The 20,824-nt window shown below is 45.2% G+C and overlaps 2 protein-coding genes across 2 annotated transcripts in view; one reads left to right on the top strand and one right to left on the bottom strand.

Moving 5' to 3' along the window:
• kiaa0753 (KIAA0753 ortholog) overlaps positions 1-20,824 on the bottom strand; it is a 49,766-nt gene that overhangs the window by 4,633 nt on the left and 24,309 nt on the right. The window contains exons 16-17 of the mRNA XM_063205973.1: positions 17,769-17,889; positions 2,520-2,774 (exon numbers count right to left, since the gene is read on the bottom strand). Coding sequence (XP_063062043.1) covers positions 2,520-2,774; positions 17,769-17,889 — 376 coding nt within the window. The remainder of the gene's footprint in view (positions 1-2,519; positions 2,775-17,768; positions 17,890-20,824) is intronic.
• Positions 4,338-6,107, top strand: LOC134454199 (uncharacterized). The gene is made up of 3 exons (XM_063205041.1): positions 4,338-5,363; positions 5,638-5,709; positions 5,884-6,107. The coding sequence occupies exons 1-3, from the start codon at positions 4,466-4,468 to the stop codon at positions 6,069-6,071; spliced, it is 1,158 nt and encodes a 385-aa protein (XP_063061111.1). The 5' UTR covers positions 4,338-4,465; the 3' UTR covers positions 6,072-6,107.

The following is a 20,824-nucleotide window of genomic DNA, read 5'->3' as shown; positions in this document are numbered from 1 at the left end:
CACACACACACACACACACGCGCACACACACACACACACACACACACACACACACACACACACACACTCTCTGGTCCCCCAACACCACATGCACGCACACACGCACGCACGCACACACACCATCTGCCCTAGCCTGATTTTCATCGACGTTCAGAGATTCTGGTCTGACCAAGAAGATAAGGAATAACGTATCCAAACGGCATGGTTAACCCCGGCTCCCTTGGTTTGCAACTGGTCAATTCCAGAAAGGGCTGCTCCAAAGTTTGAACCAAACATTTTCTTAGTCCCAATAAAACGTCTCATCTTAAACCACGCTACTGCCTTGAACACGCCTCTACCCAGGGCCGTTGGAGCTGCTCAAAATGTATTGCTTCCCGACAAAGTGGGTAGAGTTCCCCAGCCCAGCGGAGCTCAGAAAGTACTTGAACGAGCTCTTTTCCTAACTAATTTCGCAGCTAAAAGGTGTTGCGTCATTATGAGGGCGTAGCGTGGCAACATCATCCCTTCTGGTCCCCACCAGATGCCATCGCAATCTGACTTTCTCCCCTGTGTGGCTTCATAGGACAATACTGCCCTACAAAGCAAAAAGGCAGTAACTGCATTGCTGTTTAAAAAGAGTTACTATGACTTTAATGCCATATATCAAAGTCTAAAGTTAAATAAAATGATTGATCTTCAAAAAAGGTGGTAATATAAAGTAACAAAAATGTCACATGCCAATAATCTCCTGAAAAACACTCATCAATTTAAAGTCAACTGACTCACTTTTGAGCTCTGCGCAGTTACTGCCTTTTTGCTTTGTAGGGCAGATACGGTATGCGACTGGAGGTTGCGATGTCATTTGCTAGCAGTACCTAGCCTGGGCTCTTTCATCCTGCTTGCAATAGTCCACCTGATTTCACATTCCAGTCAGTCTGCTGTTCATGCCTCCTACTTGGTGTGGAAATCCGGGAGCAATAAAAACAAAAAACTAAGCTTACCTATTATTCATGATTGTAGTCGGGGGTCTGATGAGTTGTCGTCAGTCAGAAAAATAAGACTCTTTCTGGCTACTGGCCAACTGTTCAGCATACATTTGACAGATGCCTATTCAGCCGTTCCTCTGAGAACCAACCTGTTTGGCAAAGCGAAGTGCGATATGAGCTTGCAATGCTTGTGATTACTCTCATTGCGTGCGGTCAGGGCTGATTTGTTTGCCGACATTTGCCTAGAGGAGGATAAGCAGCGAGCTCATGAAGAAGAGAAGGACTGTTGACTTTCATGATCTCTTGACATGTTTTGGCTTTGGAGGATGGAAGTTGGGGGCTGAATCGATCACGATGCTCTGCAATGCGTCAACTTCTCACTTCATATGCAAATGAGATGGTGGGTGGGACAAGCGAAAAAAACTAGGAGAGGAAATGGGACCCTTGTGATTCCACATCACTTAAGGCACTACTGCTACAAGTCAACAGAACATAACAGACCAGAGGCAGTATCAACACTAAAAGCAAAAATGGGGAAAGGTGGTGTGTGTGTGTGTGTGTGTGTGTGTGTGTGTGTGTGTGTGTGTGTGTGTGTGTGTGTGTGTGTGTGTGTGTGTGTGTGTGTTCGAGAGAAAGAGCAAGAGAGTTATCAGTGATTTGTGTGAGTGAATGTGTGTGTGTGTGCGCGCGCGCGCGCCCTTGCGCGCATGCATGTATGTATGTATCAGTGTTTAGACTGCAGAGTGCAGGGGTGGCTCCACGCCAGGTGTGTGATGCCGGTCTCCACTGCCAGCCTCTGCTTGGCATTCTGGGTAGAAGTGCAAGTCATTAAAATGCATCTGTTACTCCTAGTAGCACCAGTGTGTGGGCGCTAAAGTGTCACAGTGTGTCAAGTGAGTAGGGAGGAATGTTAAGAAATACAAATGTAAATAGCAAAAAGATCAACCAACTCTATGAGAAACAGCACAAATCCATTCGGGGAGCTTGTTTAATCTGAGCAGACATGGAGTAGTTTGCAGAGCTGTGTGTGTGTGTGTGTGTGTGTGTGTGTGTGTGTGTGTGTGTGTGTGTGTGTGTGTGTGTGTGTGTGTGTGTGTGTGTGTGTGTGTGTGCGTGTGTGCGTGTGTGTTTTGTTCTTTTCACTGCACAAGCACAGCACAACAGCAAATGAGAAAAATCAGATAGCTGAAATTGACTTTTACCAAGTCTAACAATGATGAAAGATTTAGCTGCAAAGCCCACATGCGGAGATCTGTTTGATAGCATAATCTATAGACTGGTTACACTCCCTCTGTCTGAGTACACTCTGCAATGCTCACTGGCTGGCCCATCCAAGCTCTCACCAAAAATGAATCACAAAGTCATTAATGTGGTCTGGTCAAACCAGACTCATTTTTAACCACCAATCACAAATCACATAAATCACATCATATCACAATCACATAAATAATTCATGGACATTAGATAGCGTTGTGCCACCGGACGCCTGAGTCCCGCCCCAAAAATCATCTCTGACCCCTACAGGTCAGTAGATGTCCAGGACGAAGCGCTCACCTGTCTGCAATGGCCCAGGGGTTGAAGGTGCCCACGGCCTCGTGGGAGACCAGCCTCAGGTAGGCGTCGTGCTCCTCCCTGTACCTCAGGAGGCTGCTGAGCATGCCGCTGGGTACGGTGAGCGGTATCCCTCCAGTCCTCACCCTCTCCACTCTGTCCCCGCTGCACAGCTGATCCTGGGGATCCTCTGCATGGCCACCATCATCATCATCATCATCATCCTCCTCAGCAGCAGCAGTCGGGTCATTCAGGACACTACACAACAACGACAATAAAATAACATTACATTATATATTATGACATTAAATTACATTACAAAGCTGACACTTTTATCCAAAGCAACTGATAGTTAATCTGTCTCCGTCATCCTTAGCAGCAGCTGGTACCTATCAGAACATTAAATTTGACTGCAATGACAAGGCAAAACGGAGGTAAGCAATAAGAGAGCAATGCAAAACTTTAAACAATAATATTAATCTTCTTTCATGATGACACAGAGGTTGGGTAAGTAAAATTGTCACGGTTTGAACACCTTCAAGCTACAAAAAGAAAACCGGCTGATTACAATTTAACTCAATGGCAGTGCTGAGTAGTTTTGGCCTTCAGCCATCCCACAGACTGAAAGCAGAGTTGTCTCAAATAGAAGAAAAAGAACAAGAAGATACAAAAAAAACAAAGATATTGTCCTCTCCATTGTAAGTGTATGTAATTTTACCTCATTGAGCGCAACAAAGTAAATTCAGAACTCTTACAAGGTAAAGTGACTTTTGAGACATCACTTTAAGTTAATGTTGGTTCTCACTGCGATAATGAAGTGATTCACGTCTGCATGCCATTTTATCTTGTTACTGTGTTTCAACTTTGATATTTCAGGGATTATGCAAGAAGGCTGTTCTGATATTTTCAACTCAGACATGGAATTTTCTTTTACATGGTGGCACCGAATCAAAAACAAGTTTGATGTGTTGCCTCATTACAGTGGGACATAGGTAGATGCAAACAGCAAAATGCAATGCAGACAGTCTTTTTTGTTTATCAAAGAGGATGTAATAAGCTTAAAAACAAATGTGTTTGATCAGGGGGATGCTTCTACAAATTCCCAAGCAGTCAGTCTTCATGCATGATTAGGCTGAACAGATTAAAAATAACTTGGGGCCCAGTTTCATCGAATAAAGGAAGTAACATCTCTCCATTTAGGAAAATTACACTTTGGGCCCCACACAGTGCAGATCATATCAAAAAGAGCCGTCTGATTGGTATTCATATTTTTTATGGCGTTCACACTGTAGATCATATCAAAAAGAATCTTGTGCTCAGGCCTATCACCAACAGGCTAGATTTGATGCAATCAAGGAGATGGTAGTTATGGTTTCTGGCGATAACCAACCTACACATTGTATCCCTTTAAAGTGACAGTCAACATGTGCGAAAACACAGCTTGACGTTCTCAAATAAATAATAGTAAGTAAAAAATAATTTCAGCTTCCTGATTTATGTTCTTTGTTTTTTTAGTTTTTTTTTGTCCTTTCCTGTCCTTTGAGGGGTGAGCAAATAAATGAATTAATTGGTACATTATTATTATTATTATTATCATTATTATTATTATTACAATAATAAGAATAATTCATGAAAATCATGTGTGTGGTGGGTGAAAATAAAAGCAAAGTAGGAAAAGAAAAAAAAGAAAAAAATCAGTATTATTACTCTCTTACTTCAATACATCCAAAATACAGTATGAAAGCACTACAGCAAAAATGTAAACTTCTTGCAGAGCAGTGTTGAGCTGGGCATTCTACTCCTTTTGGTTGCTGCCCCAGATTCAAAAGAATACATTCATTGTTGTCAAGGCAACTTCACGGAATGTTTACATGCAACTCCATGCAAAGTGGAATGTTCAGTGAACTTCTCAGTCTAATTTCAGACATCAAAGAGAACAGCTGCAAAATATGAAGCTCCTGAGACTTTTGTGCTGCTTTTGCCCACCGGTGCCTGCTGAGGAGGGAGAGATAGGTGATGTGGCCATGTCAAGGGCCCAGGCACTGGGCAAGAAGGGCAAGAAGAAAGCCAACCCCAGCAAGAAGAAGATGAGGAAGGAGGCCAAGAGGCTGAAACACCAGATGATTGATATGAAGAAAAAAGAGGTCATGATGGATATGGAAAAGCCTATGGATATGGTGGAGGTAGCTAAGGAGGCAGCTGATGCAGGCTCAAAGGCCCTACAGCAGCCAACAACTACCGCCAACCTGACTACTGGGGCTGAGGAGCCGGTGGAGAAAGTGACCCGTGAAACCATGCTGGATCATGGTGAGATGGATGGGGCTGGTAGTGTTAGCTCCTCCTCCACCCCATGTGATCTATTAGCCACCCTGAACTCTGTGGCCAGCGCTGATGGTGACATAGTGGCTTTGCTGGATCACCTGAAAGCGGCCAATATGACACACATGGCTATTGAGAGCAGACCTGGACTGCGGCAGCCCGCTGCTCGTGTCAACGTGGACAGACCTGGACTACGGCAGCCCGCTGCTCGCGGCGTCAACATGGACAGACCTGGACTACGGCAGCCCGCTGCTCGAGTCAATGTGGACAGACCTGGACTGCGTCAGCCCGCTGCTCGAGTCAATGTGGACAGACCTCAACTGCGGCAGCCTGCTGCTCGAGTCAATGTGGACAGAGAGAGCCCCATGGAGGGAGAGCCTGCCCTCCGCCAGCCCAAAGCTCACCTCGGACTGGACACTGGGCCTGAGAGGATGATCCCGAAAGAGACCTTCTTGGATCATCCTCAGGCAGATGGGTCCATGGTGAATGGTCGTGTCGAGGCCGTGATTGATCATCCCAGTTTGTCAAGTAAGTAGCCCATCATCTCTATCTCTCTCTCTCTCTCTCTCTCTCTCTCTCTCTCTCTCTCTCTCTCTCTCTCTCTCTCTCTCTCTCTCTCTCTCTCTCTCTCTCTCTCTCTCTCTCTCTCTCTCTCTCTCTCTCTCTCTCTCTCTCTCTCTCTCTCTCTCTCTCTCTCCATTGTCTCTGTTCCCTTAGATGTATTTTTAGCTATTGCACATGGTCATATTGACTAATTACATCTTTTTTTTCCTTCTCTTAATAAAAATCTCTTCTTACACAGCTGACACTGCAGATGACTCGGGATCTGGTGATTCACCATGCTTGCTCAGGAAGATGAGCAAAGAGGACTGTGGTAAGTTGAACCAGAGACTGTTAATTCTGAACAAAATTAGAATGAAAGAATCTTTGGTTGAACATGTTCAGTTCAGAGGAGGCCTTCAGCCTAGCACACCAAAGAAATGCTGCGAGACTTATTTGTTTAGTTTAAAATGAATCTCTTTCATCACTCCCCTACCCCCCACCACAGACCAAAGCCAGTCAGACCTCAACAAAGACAGAGCGCAGCTGGCCGAGGGTGGCAGTGAGAGGTGCCCATCTCCAGAACTCTGTGAACATCAGGTCCTGCAGCAGCCAGAGATGGGATTGACTGCCGCTGTTACTGGAGAGATGTCAGCTGGAGGAGGAGAGGAGGATGAAGCTGAGAACCAGGCCTAATGGACATCTGAATTCACACACACACACACACACACACACACACACACACACACACACACACACACACACACACACACACACACACACACACACACACACACACACACACACACACACACACACACACACACACACACACACACACACACACACACACACCTAACAAAAATACACACCTAACACATACAACAAACACACACATATTCAGAAAGTATTGAGGAGGAGTATGAAGCACATTCACACACTCACACACTCACACACACACACACGACACAGACACATGCACACACACACACACACACACACACACACACACACATACACACACTCACACACTCACACACACACACACGACACAGACACATGCACACACATATTACAAAACTTTATCTTAAAGTTTTATTCTAATAAATAAATCATATTTCAATTACCACCAAAGAATGTTGCCGTTTGTATTCATTTGTCAATCACCAAGATAGGAACAATCATCATGCAATCACATCCAGCTTTTCCTCCATCAACCACCGTTTAAGCAGGGGTTATTAAAATTGCATTTGCAGTTAATATTGTGACGACCTACATCTTCAATAGACATTACTCAACACACAAATCCAAAAGAGCCAGGGCTATAAATCAACACCTGCCAACCAGCCAAATGCTGGTGAAATTTCAGTTTGGCTGGTACAAAAGACCAACTTTCTAACCACTTTGACCCATTAATGAGTGTGTGTGGGGCTGGTAAGATAAAAAAAATACTAGTGATGAAAAAAAGTGAATTCAGAGCACTGAAAAGAGTCTCTCTGCGCACTCATGTTGACCACATAGGCCTATGTCACACACACAAAATACTCTCCTGCCATTCTAGGAGATGCCTAGCTACAGCAATTAGCGCTAATGTGATCCCCAACTCATCTTCTGGCTGTACGACAGTACGACCAACTTAGAGAGTTCCCATGGACTGGGGAAGTCATTAAAATGTCATTTCCAACAAAACCACACCAAATGAATTGTGAAGTTTTCTTGTGAGTCTTGAGTGACACGACAAGCCATAATTCTACCCAAAATATTATTATTTTTTGTCCATTATGTAACTTGCGAATACCGCATGCTAATAAGGAGTTTTCAAACCAACTCACAACAAGCAAAAACAACAATCTCAGTAATTACAAGAGGCTGTTTAGGTATGCATAAACAAACGGGCGTTTTCTTTCATATAAGAGGGTTTGGGCCACTTCAAACCCAAAAACATCAATGTGAATGGTCCCCTAAAGACATCAAGTCTGATGAAGAGCGACTAGCTCGAAAGCGATCACTTGATAAATAAAAAAGCAACACGAGAGCACTGTGCGGACATTCACTTTTATATCCACTAAAGATATAATCATTTCTGGTGGTGTGAGTGTGCCTTCTTACACTATAATAGTGCAGACACTTTGGGGGAATCACAAAGACACATTTCTGTCGACCGTACCGCTTAACTGATTAGATCTGCAACTGGCTCTCTCCCCCATGTCCAATATACTTTAACTATCTCCTAATGACGAAGGTAGGTGTGTGTGTGTGTGTGTGTGTGTGTGTGTGTGTGTGTGTGTGTGTGTGTGTGTGTGTGTGTGTGTGTGTGTGTGTGTGTGTGTGTGTGTGTGTGTGTGTGTGTGTGTGTGTGGTGTGCACACAGAATAAAGTCTGCAGCATCATTTTATCAATGAGATTGAGTTGAAATGAACACACTTCTGGTTGGTCCTTGAAGAGTGGGACAGGTGGTGTTGGTGTGCTCTTCAACACAGCACATTCTGCAGTATAGAGATGGACAACAGAGTAGGGCAAACTACAGGAGGGTTAAATGTAACTGTGTCTAGCTGTTGAATTAACAGTGCAGAATATTCTGTGCAGACAGGGGAGAGGGCAGGACCAGAAGCCCAGGGTGTGTGCACAGGCAGGGGGGAGCACCAGGCAGACACAGCCCTGGGTGTTAGCTGGTCATCAGCTGGCTGGCTGCTGCTTGACATGTCCAGGGGACTAATCCCTTTCAGAGAGCAAACCAGCTGCTGTGGTGGCAACAGCACTTTTTATGGCTAAATTTAGAGAGGAGATGAGAGGAGAGGAGAGGAGAGGAGAGGAGAGGAAAAGGGAATAGGATAGAGTAGAGTAGAGTAAAGGAGAGTAGAATAAAGGAGAGGAGAGGAGAGGAAAGGAGAGGAGAGGAGAGGAAAAGAGAGGAGAGGAGAGGTGGGGAGAGCAATACGGAGATGAGAGGGGAGTATATTTGAAGAGAGCAAGGAGAGGAGAGGAGAGGAGAGGGGTGCAAGGAGAGGAGAGGGGAGCACGGAGAGGAGAGGAGAGGAGAGGAGAGGAGAGGAGAGGAGAGGGGTGCAAGGAGAGGAGAGGGGAGCACGGAGAGGAGAGGAGAGGAGAGGAGAGAGCAGCAGCAGCAGTTGCATCAAGATTAGGCAGCAAGAACAAACATCATCACAGCAGCACTAACTGAGCCAAAACAGCCGAGCATCATCAGCCTGGCTAGACACAGCCTGAGCTACTGCCTCCCACCCACACACCCCTTATTTCACTACTCTCCCTGACACATCTTCCTAATCCCCCACCCCAGTTGCGAGGGACAAAGAAGGGAGACAGAGGACAGGGAAGGGAGCAGTGGGAGAACCAAGACAGGGCCAAGTCACATTGGACCAGTCAATCCTCTCCGTGGTCTGCGTATACAGAGCATTTTAATAGCCAATTTTACAGCCCCACCACACTGGGAGGTTGGCATCACAGCCACTGGCTCTGTACGCCACTCATCCCTCCACGGTGTCCACAATTTGTCCTTTGAAGGGCAGAAGTGCTAATGTGCTTACACTGTACCGCTGCTTATGCATAGTGCGTATGCATAGTCATTTCCCCCTTGATTTTCAGTTTAATTATACATTTTGGTTAGTGCTGGAAAAATGTAAAATTAATTTGACTGAAGCCTGCTCCTATACCCTTGTGAACCTTGCCAACACCCCTTTTTGCCTTCCAAAGAACAGTGCAATATGCCAACATCACCCCCCCAACCCCCAGCCAATGTACACGAGACCATGACCAACATACTGAGCCACTCAGGGGCACTTAATGCCCAGAGTAACATAGCACTTCCTCCCCAGGCCAAAGCAGCAGATTTTAAAATATTAACACTGCAACAACACTCATACAAGTTGAGCTGTAATCCCCACTTACTGTAGCAACTCTCTGAGGGATTCAGAGTTGACTGCAAAGACTAAAAGGACGCGCACACGCGCATGCACACACACACACGCACACACACGAGTGCACGCGTGCACGCACGCACGCACGGACACACGCACACGCACACACAAACACACACGATGTACAGTGCCCTCCATAATTATTGGCACCCCTGGTTGAGATATGTTTTTTAGCTTCCAATTATTTTATTTTTTTTCTAAATAATATGGGACCTTAATGGAAAAAAAGAGAAAAATCCAACCTTCAATACAAGTGCATTTATTCAGTGGGGAAAAAATCCCACATAAAGAAATAATTATTTGACATCAAATAATGTGTGTCACAATTATTAGCACCCCTGGTGTTAATATTTTGTACAACCCCCTTTTGCCAACAAAACAGCACCTAATCTTCTCCTATAATGTTTCACAAGATGGGAAAAGACAGAAAGAGGGATCTTCAGCCATTCCTCTTTGCAGAATCTCTCTAAATCATCCAGAGACCTGGGTCCTCTCCTCTGTACTCTCCTCTTCAGCTCACCCCACAGGTTCTCAATGGGGTTGAGGTCAGGGGACTGAGATGGCCATGGGAGGAGCTTGATTTTGTGTCTGGTGAACCATTTCTGTGTAGATTTGGCCATATGTTTAGGGTCATTGTCTTGCTGAAAGACCCAGTGACGACCCAGCTTCAGCTTTCGGGCAGAGGGCAACAGATTTTGATTTAAAATGTCCTGGTATTTCAAAGCATTCATGATGCCATGCACCCTAACAAGGTTCCCAGGGCCTTTGGAAGCGAAACAGCCCCACAGCATCACTGACCCACCCCCATACTTCACAGTGGGTATGAGGTGCTTTTCAGCATGCGCATCTTTCGTGGTACGCCAGACCCACTTAGAGTGTTTGTTGCCAAAAAGCTCAATCTTGGTCTCATCTGACCAAAGCACACGGTCCCAGTTGAAGCCCCAATACCGCTTGGCGAACTCCAGACGCTTGCGTTTATGATTGTGAGTGAGGAAAGGTTTTCTCCGTGCATGCCTCCCAAACAGCTTGTTGGCGTGTAGACAGCGCCTGATGGTTGATTTGGAGACTTTGTGACCCCAGGATGCTACCATTTGTTGTAATTCTGTAACAGTGAGCTTTGGAGATCTTTTGATTTCTCTTACCATCCTCCTCACTGTGCGTGGTGGCAAAATAAACTTGGGTCCTCGTCCAGGCTTGTTTACCACTGTTCCAGTTGTTTTGAACTTCTTAATTATTCCTCTCACAGTGGATATGGGCAGCTGCAGTTGAGTGGCAATCTTCTTGTAGCCTCTGCCTGACCTGTGAAGGTCGACGCACATCTGCCTCACTTGTATGCTGTGTTCCTTTGTCTTTCCCATGTTTAAGAGTGGATAAGAGAAATGGCCTTGGTGTCACGTCATATTTATACCCCAGGGAAACAGGAAGTGATGAATTACTAATTAAATGTTCCTACATACTCTGGTAAACTTTGTAAACTACTGTAGAAATGACAGAAATGCTTCAATTATATTTATTTCCTGGGAATTGTTAAGGGTGCCAATAATTGTGGAACAGGTGATTTAATGAAAAATAATTATTTTTCAGTCAGGGATTTTTTTATTTTCTTACAATTCATTTGAGTTGAAGGCTACATTTTCCTACAATTTTCAGTGTGACAGTATTCTTCTGCAATAAACACTGAATTTATTTTAAGGCTTTTAACACATCTCAACCAGGGGTGCCAATAATTATGGAGGGCACCGTATGTTGATTTACAACTTGCATGTTTGACTTCATCAACCTCCCTCCGCTTCTGATGAACTAAAGATGGAGCCATGGCCAAGTGGAAGTTGCTTACTGAAGGAGTTCACCTCAGTTCAAGGCTGCTGGGGGAAAGTGCTGGATGAACCACGGTGAAAAACTACAGAGTGCATCCACGGCCAACTCTTCAGGGAGGGCAAAGGCTGGTGGGTGAACAAGGAACAGGTCTGTGTGTGTGTGTGCGTGTGTGTGTGTGTGTGTGTGTGTGTGTGTGTGTGTGTGTGTGTGTGTGTGTGTGTGTGTGTGTGTGTGTGTGTGTGTGTGTGTGTGTGTGTGTGTAGGCTCCCAGTGGACACTAACTGTCAGACATGTCCTCCGCACCCACCATTCACGCTCACAAAGACTCAGAGCTAAACTCAAAAGCAACAGGAACAAAGACGGAGCCAATGGCCGCCGACTGGGCAAGCTGCTGTGAACTATCAATGCCTACAATAAGACACAGCCACAACACTGAACTGAAGCCTGTGCAAAAAGATAAGATGGGATTTATATATTTATTTTGTAATATTTTTGGTTGAATTCTCCCCCTTCGATGAAAGCTCCACAGTGGTGTATTGACGAGGCAGATGGGAGGTCCTGGCATTAGAGCAAAATAATCAAAGATCCAACAGCATGGAAGCTCACCAACACCAACGGCCCAATCGGTTTCAGAGATACCCAGCTCTGATACAGGAACAGCGGGGGGGCGATGGCAAAACATGGGCCTGAGGGGTTTGGGATGTGGGCTGGTTAAAAGAGGAGTGAGAACTTAATGTTGTGGTGAGCTGGGGCAGTCGTAGAGCAGGACAAGGCATACAGATGGCACAGGGGTGTCAGAAGAGGCAATGGTCCAGAATCCAGATCCATTCATTGCAGAATATTGGCAATTGTGGGATCGGACCTTTGACACTCAGACAGAATTGGTGGCTAGATGAGTGTTTTAGATTCTGTTGTGACTGGGTAGAAATACAGGCATGGGCATCAAAACAAACTTTTACAACAAGAAATCACTTGATGTGTGACCCTTTAAAAAAAAAAAAAAACCCTTTTGAGCAAGCTGCGGAAACAAATATTCCCTTTGATTCCCTACGATCTCAGTGGGTGTTTATGGATGGAGATACCAGCATAGCCTACAGCATAGGGTGCACATGTAGGACTTAGATTAAGGTAAAAGGGAAAGGCATGGCAAAAACATAAAAGGACCAGGCCACCCACAGATGGCACACACACAGAGACCCGCCATGTACATCACTGACGTCTTCCATTGACGTGTTCAGGGTTTTGGGTCAGTGGAGAGAGTTCAATGGTTGTTGCTTCTGATGTCCTCTGCTGCTTATGATCTCCATAGAAACATAACGCCAACCGTCACCCTGTCTGCATGCTATTCTGGCCACAACCACACTTTGAGACTGAGACTTTGTCACAGTTCCACAACCACTCCATCAAATGACACGGCAGCAGCAGTCTGATCCTAATGGCAAAATTAAACGGCAAAACTAATTGGTAAGTTAAACCCTGAAAAGTTTTGACATTGATTAAAGCCGAGTGCGTGTGAAATCCAGAATGCTGGTTCAGTGCGTCTGAGAGCAGACTGAGTGTGGGCTGGACTTCTTTCTCCTTCCCCTTGCCAGCTCACTACATTCGGCATGGCATTGATGAACACCCACTGCCTGACGTGCTTATTATACGCCAGGTTGGACAAATGAGAAGCCAGCATGGCAATCACTAAAGACTAAAGACTCTAGAGATGAGCAAATGAGATAATGAGAGTAACTTCTTGGATGAGGCCAAGAAAGAGCAGACAGACGTCATTATAGTATCTGGCTGAATCATGCTGCTCCATTAAGCTTGGAGAAAAGAGATTTGGGACAAAAGAACTTCAACCATCTACGTGCAAACAGGACCTTATCAAACACTGGTGTAGATGAGTACAAAAACGCAGATGAAATAATGACAGGGTGGTTACAGGCGGTGGTGTGTCGTAGATCTAATCATGTCTGTTGAGTATGAGTAACACCCCCCCCCCCCAAACCTCTCCACTTAAACACTCTGTCACCCACACAAAGAACCAGACAAAAGCAAAGAAAAAAAGACAACCAGACAGACACATGCGTAGACAAATGAGCGTGCACACACACACATTCTCCTGATTCCCCAGTCACATCAGAGAAAAGAAGAATAGATTAGGCAGGTAAAGAGGTCCCATTGAGCTTCATTAGAAACCAGAAGACGGACATGTTTTGAAAGATTGTCTTGTAAATGACAGACTCCCCTGCCCTCTCTCCCACGTCCGCCTCTCTCTCACTCACTCACTAACTCACTCTCTCTCTCGCTCTCCCTCAGTCTGTCTCTCTCTCTCCCCAAGTCCCTCCCTCACTCCCCCCACTTCTCTCTCTCCCACTTTCTTGTCGTCTCCGCCAATTACATTCTTATAGTGCTCCCAATCAGCAAACAGGGGAGGCCAGCGCTAGATAAACACCGCCACTCACCTCCACAATCACAGAAAAGAAGCAGCAAATTAGGAAGTGATTTGTGGAAAGAAAAACTGGTCACCTTCATTTCAGCAGCATCATTGTCTATGATGAGATGTGTGTGTGTGTGTGTGAGAGAGAGAGAGAGAAAGAGAGTGATGAGAGAGAGAGTGATGAGAGAGAGAGTGATGAGAGAGAGAGAGAGAGAGAGAGAGAGAGAGAGAGAGAGAGAGAGAGAGAGAGAGAGAGAGAGACAGAGACAGACAGAGAGAGAGACAGAGAGAGAGAGAGAGAGATAGTCCATAGGTTTGTTTGTGTGTGTGTGTGTGTGTGTGTGTGTGTGTGTGTGTGTGTGTGTGTGTGTGTGTGTGTGTGTGTGTGTGTGTGTGTGTGTGTGTGTGTGTGTGAGTAGTTATAGCCTGCGGCGGGCTCCAGAGTTGAACAGTGTGTGCTGTAAACAGGTAATCAGTGATTAGGCGACACCTAATGAGCAGGGAGCCGTAATCAGCAGCTGTGCCCTCAATATTATATCTGCACGCTCAAATCACACCGCTGTCCTGCCATACCACAACATAGTAGGGATGTCATCTCAGGCCAGATATCCAGTCTGTGGCTCTCTAAATCCTTGCATGATTACAATGCCATCCGCAGGGCTAATTAACTTCTTGGCCATTTGTCTCAATTTCCTGTTGGCTTGGCGATTCCTGTGATTAGCTTACATCATCATCTTTTGCTTTCTTGCCTGTTTTAACTTTTTATTTTTTTTTTAGATTCTTCCATTCGGGAAAATAATATTTTGAGTCAGGTGCAAGTAGTCTGTGATGTTTCAAAACTTCAAAACAGTCTTCAATTTTTTTTCTTACTGCAGTGTCATATTTTTTTTGGTTGGTAATCTAATAATTTAATAACATTTTTATATAGGTACAGCACATGAAACAAATCTGTGATGCTTCAAAAACATCCTCTTTCAGAACAGCCTCGAGAGTTTGTGTCAAGCCCTATTACTGTGGCTGGTCCTGATGCTGACTAAAAACATTTGCCTCAGCTTCGTGTTGGATTTGAGATTTAATTGCTTTAGTCACCAGTCTCTATCTTCCTCCAAAGTCAGGAAAAAAATCTCTTAGAATTAAGGAAACTAACTAAACTAACAACCACAAAGTGATGATTCATACATAGACATCCAACGTCAGAACTGCCTAGAGATTTCTTCGATCTTCATGTCAAGTTGCATTATTGCGCCTGGTCCTCACGCTATCCAAGAGCATCCTGGGAGGCCATCCTGGGTTCATCTCAGTCCAAGCGTCTCAGGCTAATCAGTCATAGAAAATCATCTGTCATGTCCGGCTGACACATCCCCTCTGAATAACCATGTCTCATTCCGCATCGGAGATGGACAGGAAAGATGAGGACGAAGAGGAAGAGGAGGAAGAGAAGGAGTAAGGCATGGAGGAGGTTTGGACAGCCATGGAAGTAGAAATAGCAGGAAAGCAACATGCCCACCGATCACTTTGATGCCACACTTGGGACTTGAAACTGAATTAATCAGCCTTGAGGCAGCCCATCTCTGGGGGGTGGAATTGGGGGTCGTAGGGGATATGGAAAGGGGGAGGGAGACACAGCGGACAGGGGAATAAACATCAGAGTGCTCCATTATGTTCCCCGCCTGTTCGACTGCTCACTGACAAACAGGTGTGTTTGGTAAAGGGTGGGTGTTTCTGGGCAGCCCAGCTTGGTGAAGATCTGATTCGGCTGTTAGAACGACCAGAACGATGCCGATGCCAGTTGCGTTTGGAACTAAAGTGCTTACCTGCAAACCATCCGCTTTCATACCGGGTTCTGATTTGACCGTTTGTTACCCGAATGAACCAGCTGACGTTCACATTATCGTCACCGTTTGCAGAGAAAAGCCAAGTATTTTTCGTGTTGCATGGCAAACCGACTTTCCGGTTACCAAACGCTCAGACGTGTTGTGAACACAGCAGCTGGTTCGAGATTAAGTGTGAGAATGGGCACTGGCAGAGTTCTCTGTTAGCCTGAACACGGCTTGAGAGGCTTCTACTCTGGTTCTTGGGGAGGGACTATAAAAGCAGTTTTACAGGCAAGTCCCCAGAAGAAAGAAAAGGACAGCCAGGAAAGAGAGGGGAGAGAGAGCTACGTAGATAGACTGATACATGCCCCCGCACGCACACACGCACACACGCACGCACGCGCACACACATACACACAGACACACACACCGATGGCTAACACAAATAGCCAATATGACGCAGGGAAATGGAGGGGAAAAATCTCTCCATCGTCAGTGATTGTGTATAAAAATCAATATTTGCTACAGTGGAAATCGCTTGCCTAACTTTTTTTTTCCTCAGCAAGGGAGTCGAGAAAAAAAGAAAAACATTATGAAGGCAATTCCAGTGCCATAAACTAAACAGGGAGGGGTATTTTCGAGTAAGCAATTCCTCCTTCATTTTTCTTTTTCCCCCCCATCCACAGTACATTGACCTTTTCTTTGGGCAAAATTGGAAAGGAAGAAAGATCTGTAAGCTTCACCATCCAACATGCTTTCCTCGAAGCGTGGCAGTGCAGCTGGAAACACATGATGGGATTCAATTGCATAAAATGAAGTCAATACGACCCATGGCTTTGCCATTTCTCAATGTCTGAGCGAGAGAGAGAGAGAGAGAGAGAGAGAGAGAGAGAGAGAGAGAGAGAGAGAGAGAGAGAGAGAGAGAGAAAGAGAGAGAGGGGGAGAGAGAGATTCCCTAGTAGTATTCCCTAGACAGTAGGGTGAGAGCCATGTAGCCATACTGGGTCTTTGGTGTACCTGCTGCAGCTCAGCTCTACAGATTGACCTGCCAGTCAGGAGGCTCACCGTGCTGTGAGGCACTGGAGCATGCTGCTCACTCAGCTGTGCACCACACACACACACTAACACACATGCACACACACACACGCACACATTCATGAGAGAGGGGTTCCAGTGCAGCATTATTTAGGGATCAGGCATCAGGGTCATCTGTGGGGTCTTGGTTCTGTGCAGCCAGTGGAGCGACACTCTAAAAGCAACACACTCTGATTGCCCTGCTGGAGGACATCTGTGTATGTGTGTGTGTGTGTGTGTGTGTGTGTGTGTGTGTGTGTGTGTGTGTGTGTGTGTGTGTGTGTGTGTGTGTGTGTGTGTGCGCGCATGTGTGTGTGTCAGTGTATACAGTATATGTGTGTGTGTGTGTGGGTGTGGTGATGGTGGTGGTTGTGGTGGTGGTGAATAGACAAAAGCCTCTAAATCTTATCAACACACACTTGTCTTACTTTGGACAGCATCCTCAATTCACTTCTCATTCTCCTCCTCTTTGTAGCCCACATTCTATCTACTTGCCTGATTAACTTGCTCGGCCAAAAAATGAAGGGTTGTGAGAGGGGGGGGGGACGACTTAAGTGGGTTTTGCCAAGTTTTGTGGCCAAACCAACTCTTCAAACTCTCTTGGCAGGCTGCTGGTCTGAGACAGCCATCCATGGGCAGTTTGATGGGCAGAGACAGAGATGCCATCACGGACCAATCCCAAGGAAATACACACACACATACACACGCACGCGCACGCACACACACTGCAGACTGTTCACCCTTCGTCTGCCAGCCCATCATCATGCCCCATCATTCTGTCCCCATTGTCCCCGCTGGGCCACCGTAGCTGCTCATTGGCCCATTATATAACCTCCATAATGGCGCCCAGACAGCGTGAGATCTGCCTCATTTATACCATCTTGCATCGCCCCGCGTGTGTGAGCTCTTAGTCCATTACCTTTGATTAATGCACTGGGCCTCTCCTCCACACCTCCTAAAAGTACACAACTGGGTATTCGCTTATGACCATAATAACCTTTCATACTCCTACGCCCTCCCCCAACCAAAACCCCTTAAGGCTTTCCACAATGGCTATTTAAAGGCATAAAAAGTAGTTGTAAAAAGTTTGGAGGCATCCCACAGTGTTCTGGTAATTAGGACTGAAGGGGAGTCTGGATTGAAAAGGCACTGATAAAATTTTAATTGAATTTTGGGAGAGAGTGTTGGAGGGGCTGGGAGGCACAAAAGGCTTCCTGTGAAAGAGAATAATGAAGCGAACATCCTCCTTTAATGGCTCCAGGAGGTTTTAAGCACTGGGGTATTTTGGGGGTATTTTGAACATTTTAGAGGAAGCTGCTCAGCTCACCTGGCTTCCACTGGACTCTGCAGAATGATCTCTGGGTTGCTGGTGGGCTTGAGTGCAGGCCGGGTCAAGCGGATGGGCTGAGGAGACGAGGGCCTGGAGCCAGCCACTCCTGTCTGCTTCACTAGAGGGGGTGGAAAAGAAGAAGAGATGAGGGAATGGTGTGAGGTTAGAAAATAAAAGGAGTAAAGAAAGAGGAAGGGGGTATGACAGAAAGATAGGATAGGGCAGGGCAGAAATGGAGGCAGAGAGAGAGAGAGAGAGAGAGAGAGAGAGATTGATAGAGAGAGAGAGATAGAGACGGGAAAAAAAGACAAGAGAGCTGTACTGTATGAAGAGAGAACACACATTGGTGCAAAGACAGCAAAGTCATGACTGCCTATGGTCCATCTATGGTACTGCGATGCTGCCACCTACAGGTGAGCAAGGTAAGGACACAGCAAAGTGGGGACTCGCAGGACCAACCACACTCGAACCAGGGCCAACTGCCAAGAATACAGGGTCCAACTTTCTGACGTTCACAATTCAGGCTCTTAGGTCACCTGAGGTGAAAACTCAATAATGGACATGGCGACAGCTGACCGTATATGACCATGGTTTGGTTCCCACAGCCAGTCATTATGGTCTATATGCTTTGCCTTTGAAGTGGCTGAGGCGGTAAATGGGGAGAGAGGACTGGCGTCCATGCATGATCTGTTCCATCTCATCACAAATCCTTGAGATGCCCTTGAGCGGAAGATGAACATCAAAATACAGGACTAGGCTTGACACCACTTTACATGTTGACCAAAGATTCAAACCAATGGTAACCAAGATAAATGTAAATCAATTTCTGGTCTCCTAAATGGGCATGGTTGGTGTAGACATTGCATTAATCTGTGAACCTCCAGTAGTCTACTAAGAAGCATGGCAGCTTAGAACATCCAGGCTCTTTGTGTACTGATTCCAGAAGAAACTCCCATGAATGGTCTCTTCCTGATCAACCGTGACTGTGTAGACTACAGCTCTGCATCTGGTTGACAGGTTGCTGTGTACATGTGCGAATACGTGTTCCCCTGACCAACAACAGGTTTGTTTTTGATTTTCCTTACAACTCACCTTCTAGTGGTGTCAACAATGATCGAATCGATGCGGGGCATGGATGATCCAGAATCGATCTGGCAAGTTCCAGAATCGATCTGGCAATTTTTTTAAGTCTCAATTACTTCCATGGATATTTCAGGAGCAAATGAATGTTAAATTAAATAAAAGCACTTCAAAACATTGCAAGACAGATACAGACTGATACAGAAAACAGCCAATAAATTGTTGCTCAGTATCTGACTACTTGTATTGCCTCATCATGACTGATTACACATTTGCTTTGTTTTCAGTAGAAATGTAATGCATTGCAATGCATTGTAGAATTGGATCGGATCGGATCGCATAGAATCGGATTGAATCCAATCGCTACCTCCCGAATCGTGATCGAATCGGATCGTGAGGGCAGTGCCTATCCACACCACTATCATTCACCTTCTGTCACTAAGCCAAAGGCTGCTTTTAACACGTTGTCTTTTTCCAGCAAAGTAAAGTGAATTGCTCTGTTTATTTCGATTCCCTAATCTTGTGCAACAAATTAACAAGCCTTTAGTCTGTGAGGCTAAGTGGCCTCCTCAAAGCATCCACAGCAACAATAAAAAAGGAAATTGGCTATTTACTATGCTGTTCCAACAAAAACAAGGGCCTTTTATTTTTCTGACTAAAGACAAATTTGGCAGCCAATCCTCTTCTCCTCTGGGACCTTCGTGAAATACTTTGTGTTTTCAAAGACATTTGATTGATGGAGAAGGAATAAAAATGACAATGGTGGGCTTACTCTGAAGTCCTGTAACCACTAACCATGCCATCCCCTGTGGGCTCTGAAGGTCTCAGACGACCTCAAAAGAAAGCCAGTTCATAATAGAACTGATTGGGCCTCTGATTGTCCCCATTTATGGCACGCTCCCCACTGCCACCAGTTACAGTAAAGCTCCTCACAATAAATTAGCCGTGCAGAACAAGCCAACGGATAATGAACTGGTAATGTCTTTATCTGAATAGGCCATGATTAAAGTTGAAGTTTTCCTTTTTTGGGGATTTGGAACTTTAATTTTGCAACAAAGAAGACAGTGAGGGCACGAATGGGAGTTAGAGATGATTGTGGAGGGTGGAAAAAGGTTGGGTCAGACTTTCACCCTCATATTAACGTGGGTTGCCAGATGTAGTATCTTATGCATATGCTAGCCAACTACCCAATGCCCCCTTAGAGATGTGCAAGAAAAAAATCATTACCACCAGAAAGAATTCACATTACCACCAGAATTACATTCTGCATTCAAACTAACTATGAGGAGGAGTAAGGATTTTTCTCCAGGTCTTCTAGAACTTTACTTGGACATTCTACAGTTCCCTGAAAAGTGGGTTAAAATTTCCGCAAAGTGCTTGTTGTGACATCATTTTTATTAATTTATCTATTTGCTGACATTTTAATCGCATATGCAATGATACTCCCCGAAGGGTTAATTAACACATTCAATACCAGCCATTTTTTGGAATTTAGCTGTAGACTCCCAGCCAATTTTTTGTCATTATTTGTCATAATTTTTGAACAGCCACCAAATATTTTGTCTTCAACCCACAGACACATGTCAGGGCTTGTTCGAACTCAGCTGTCTGTATATTTTTACAGTTTGTTTCTAGCTTATTCAATTCCGAAGTTATTCCACTAAGCGAGCACTGATTTAGGTAAAAATAGCGATTTTCCACATTCAAACTGAGATAAAGCCTTTTTTGTCACGGGTGCGCTCTGACTCTCCGAGTTTAAATTGCGGGTCTAAATGCATTTTCATGCCCGAAGAACAACTCCAGTAGCTTCCAAGTAAACTATTTCGATGCAAAAATCACCTGGTCAGGCTATTGTTCAGAGCCACATCATCTGAAATGCTAGCTAGCTAATGTCACTTGACTGGCAGTTTTCGTTCTGTAGATAAAAGTAGACGTGCCAAAGTACTCACCCAAAATTAGGTTACTTCCTGCTG

The sequence above is a fragment of the Engraulis encrasicolus genome, chromosome 8 (genome assembly GCF_034702125.1).
Source record: "Engraulis encrasicolus isolate BLACKSEA-1 chromosome 8, IST_EnEncr_1.0, whole genome shotgun sequence".
NCBI classification, from domain to species: domain Eukaryota; kingdom Metazoa; phylum Chordata; class Actinopteri; order Clupeiformes; family Engraulidae; genus Engraulis; species Engraulis encrasicolus.
The sequence above is the reverse complement of the archived record's forward strand: the minus strand, read 5'-3'. Positions and strand labels throughout refer to the sequence as shown.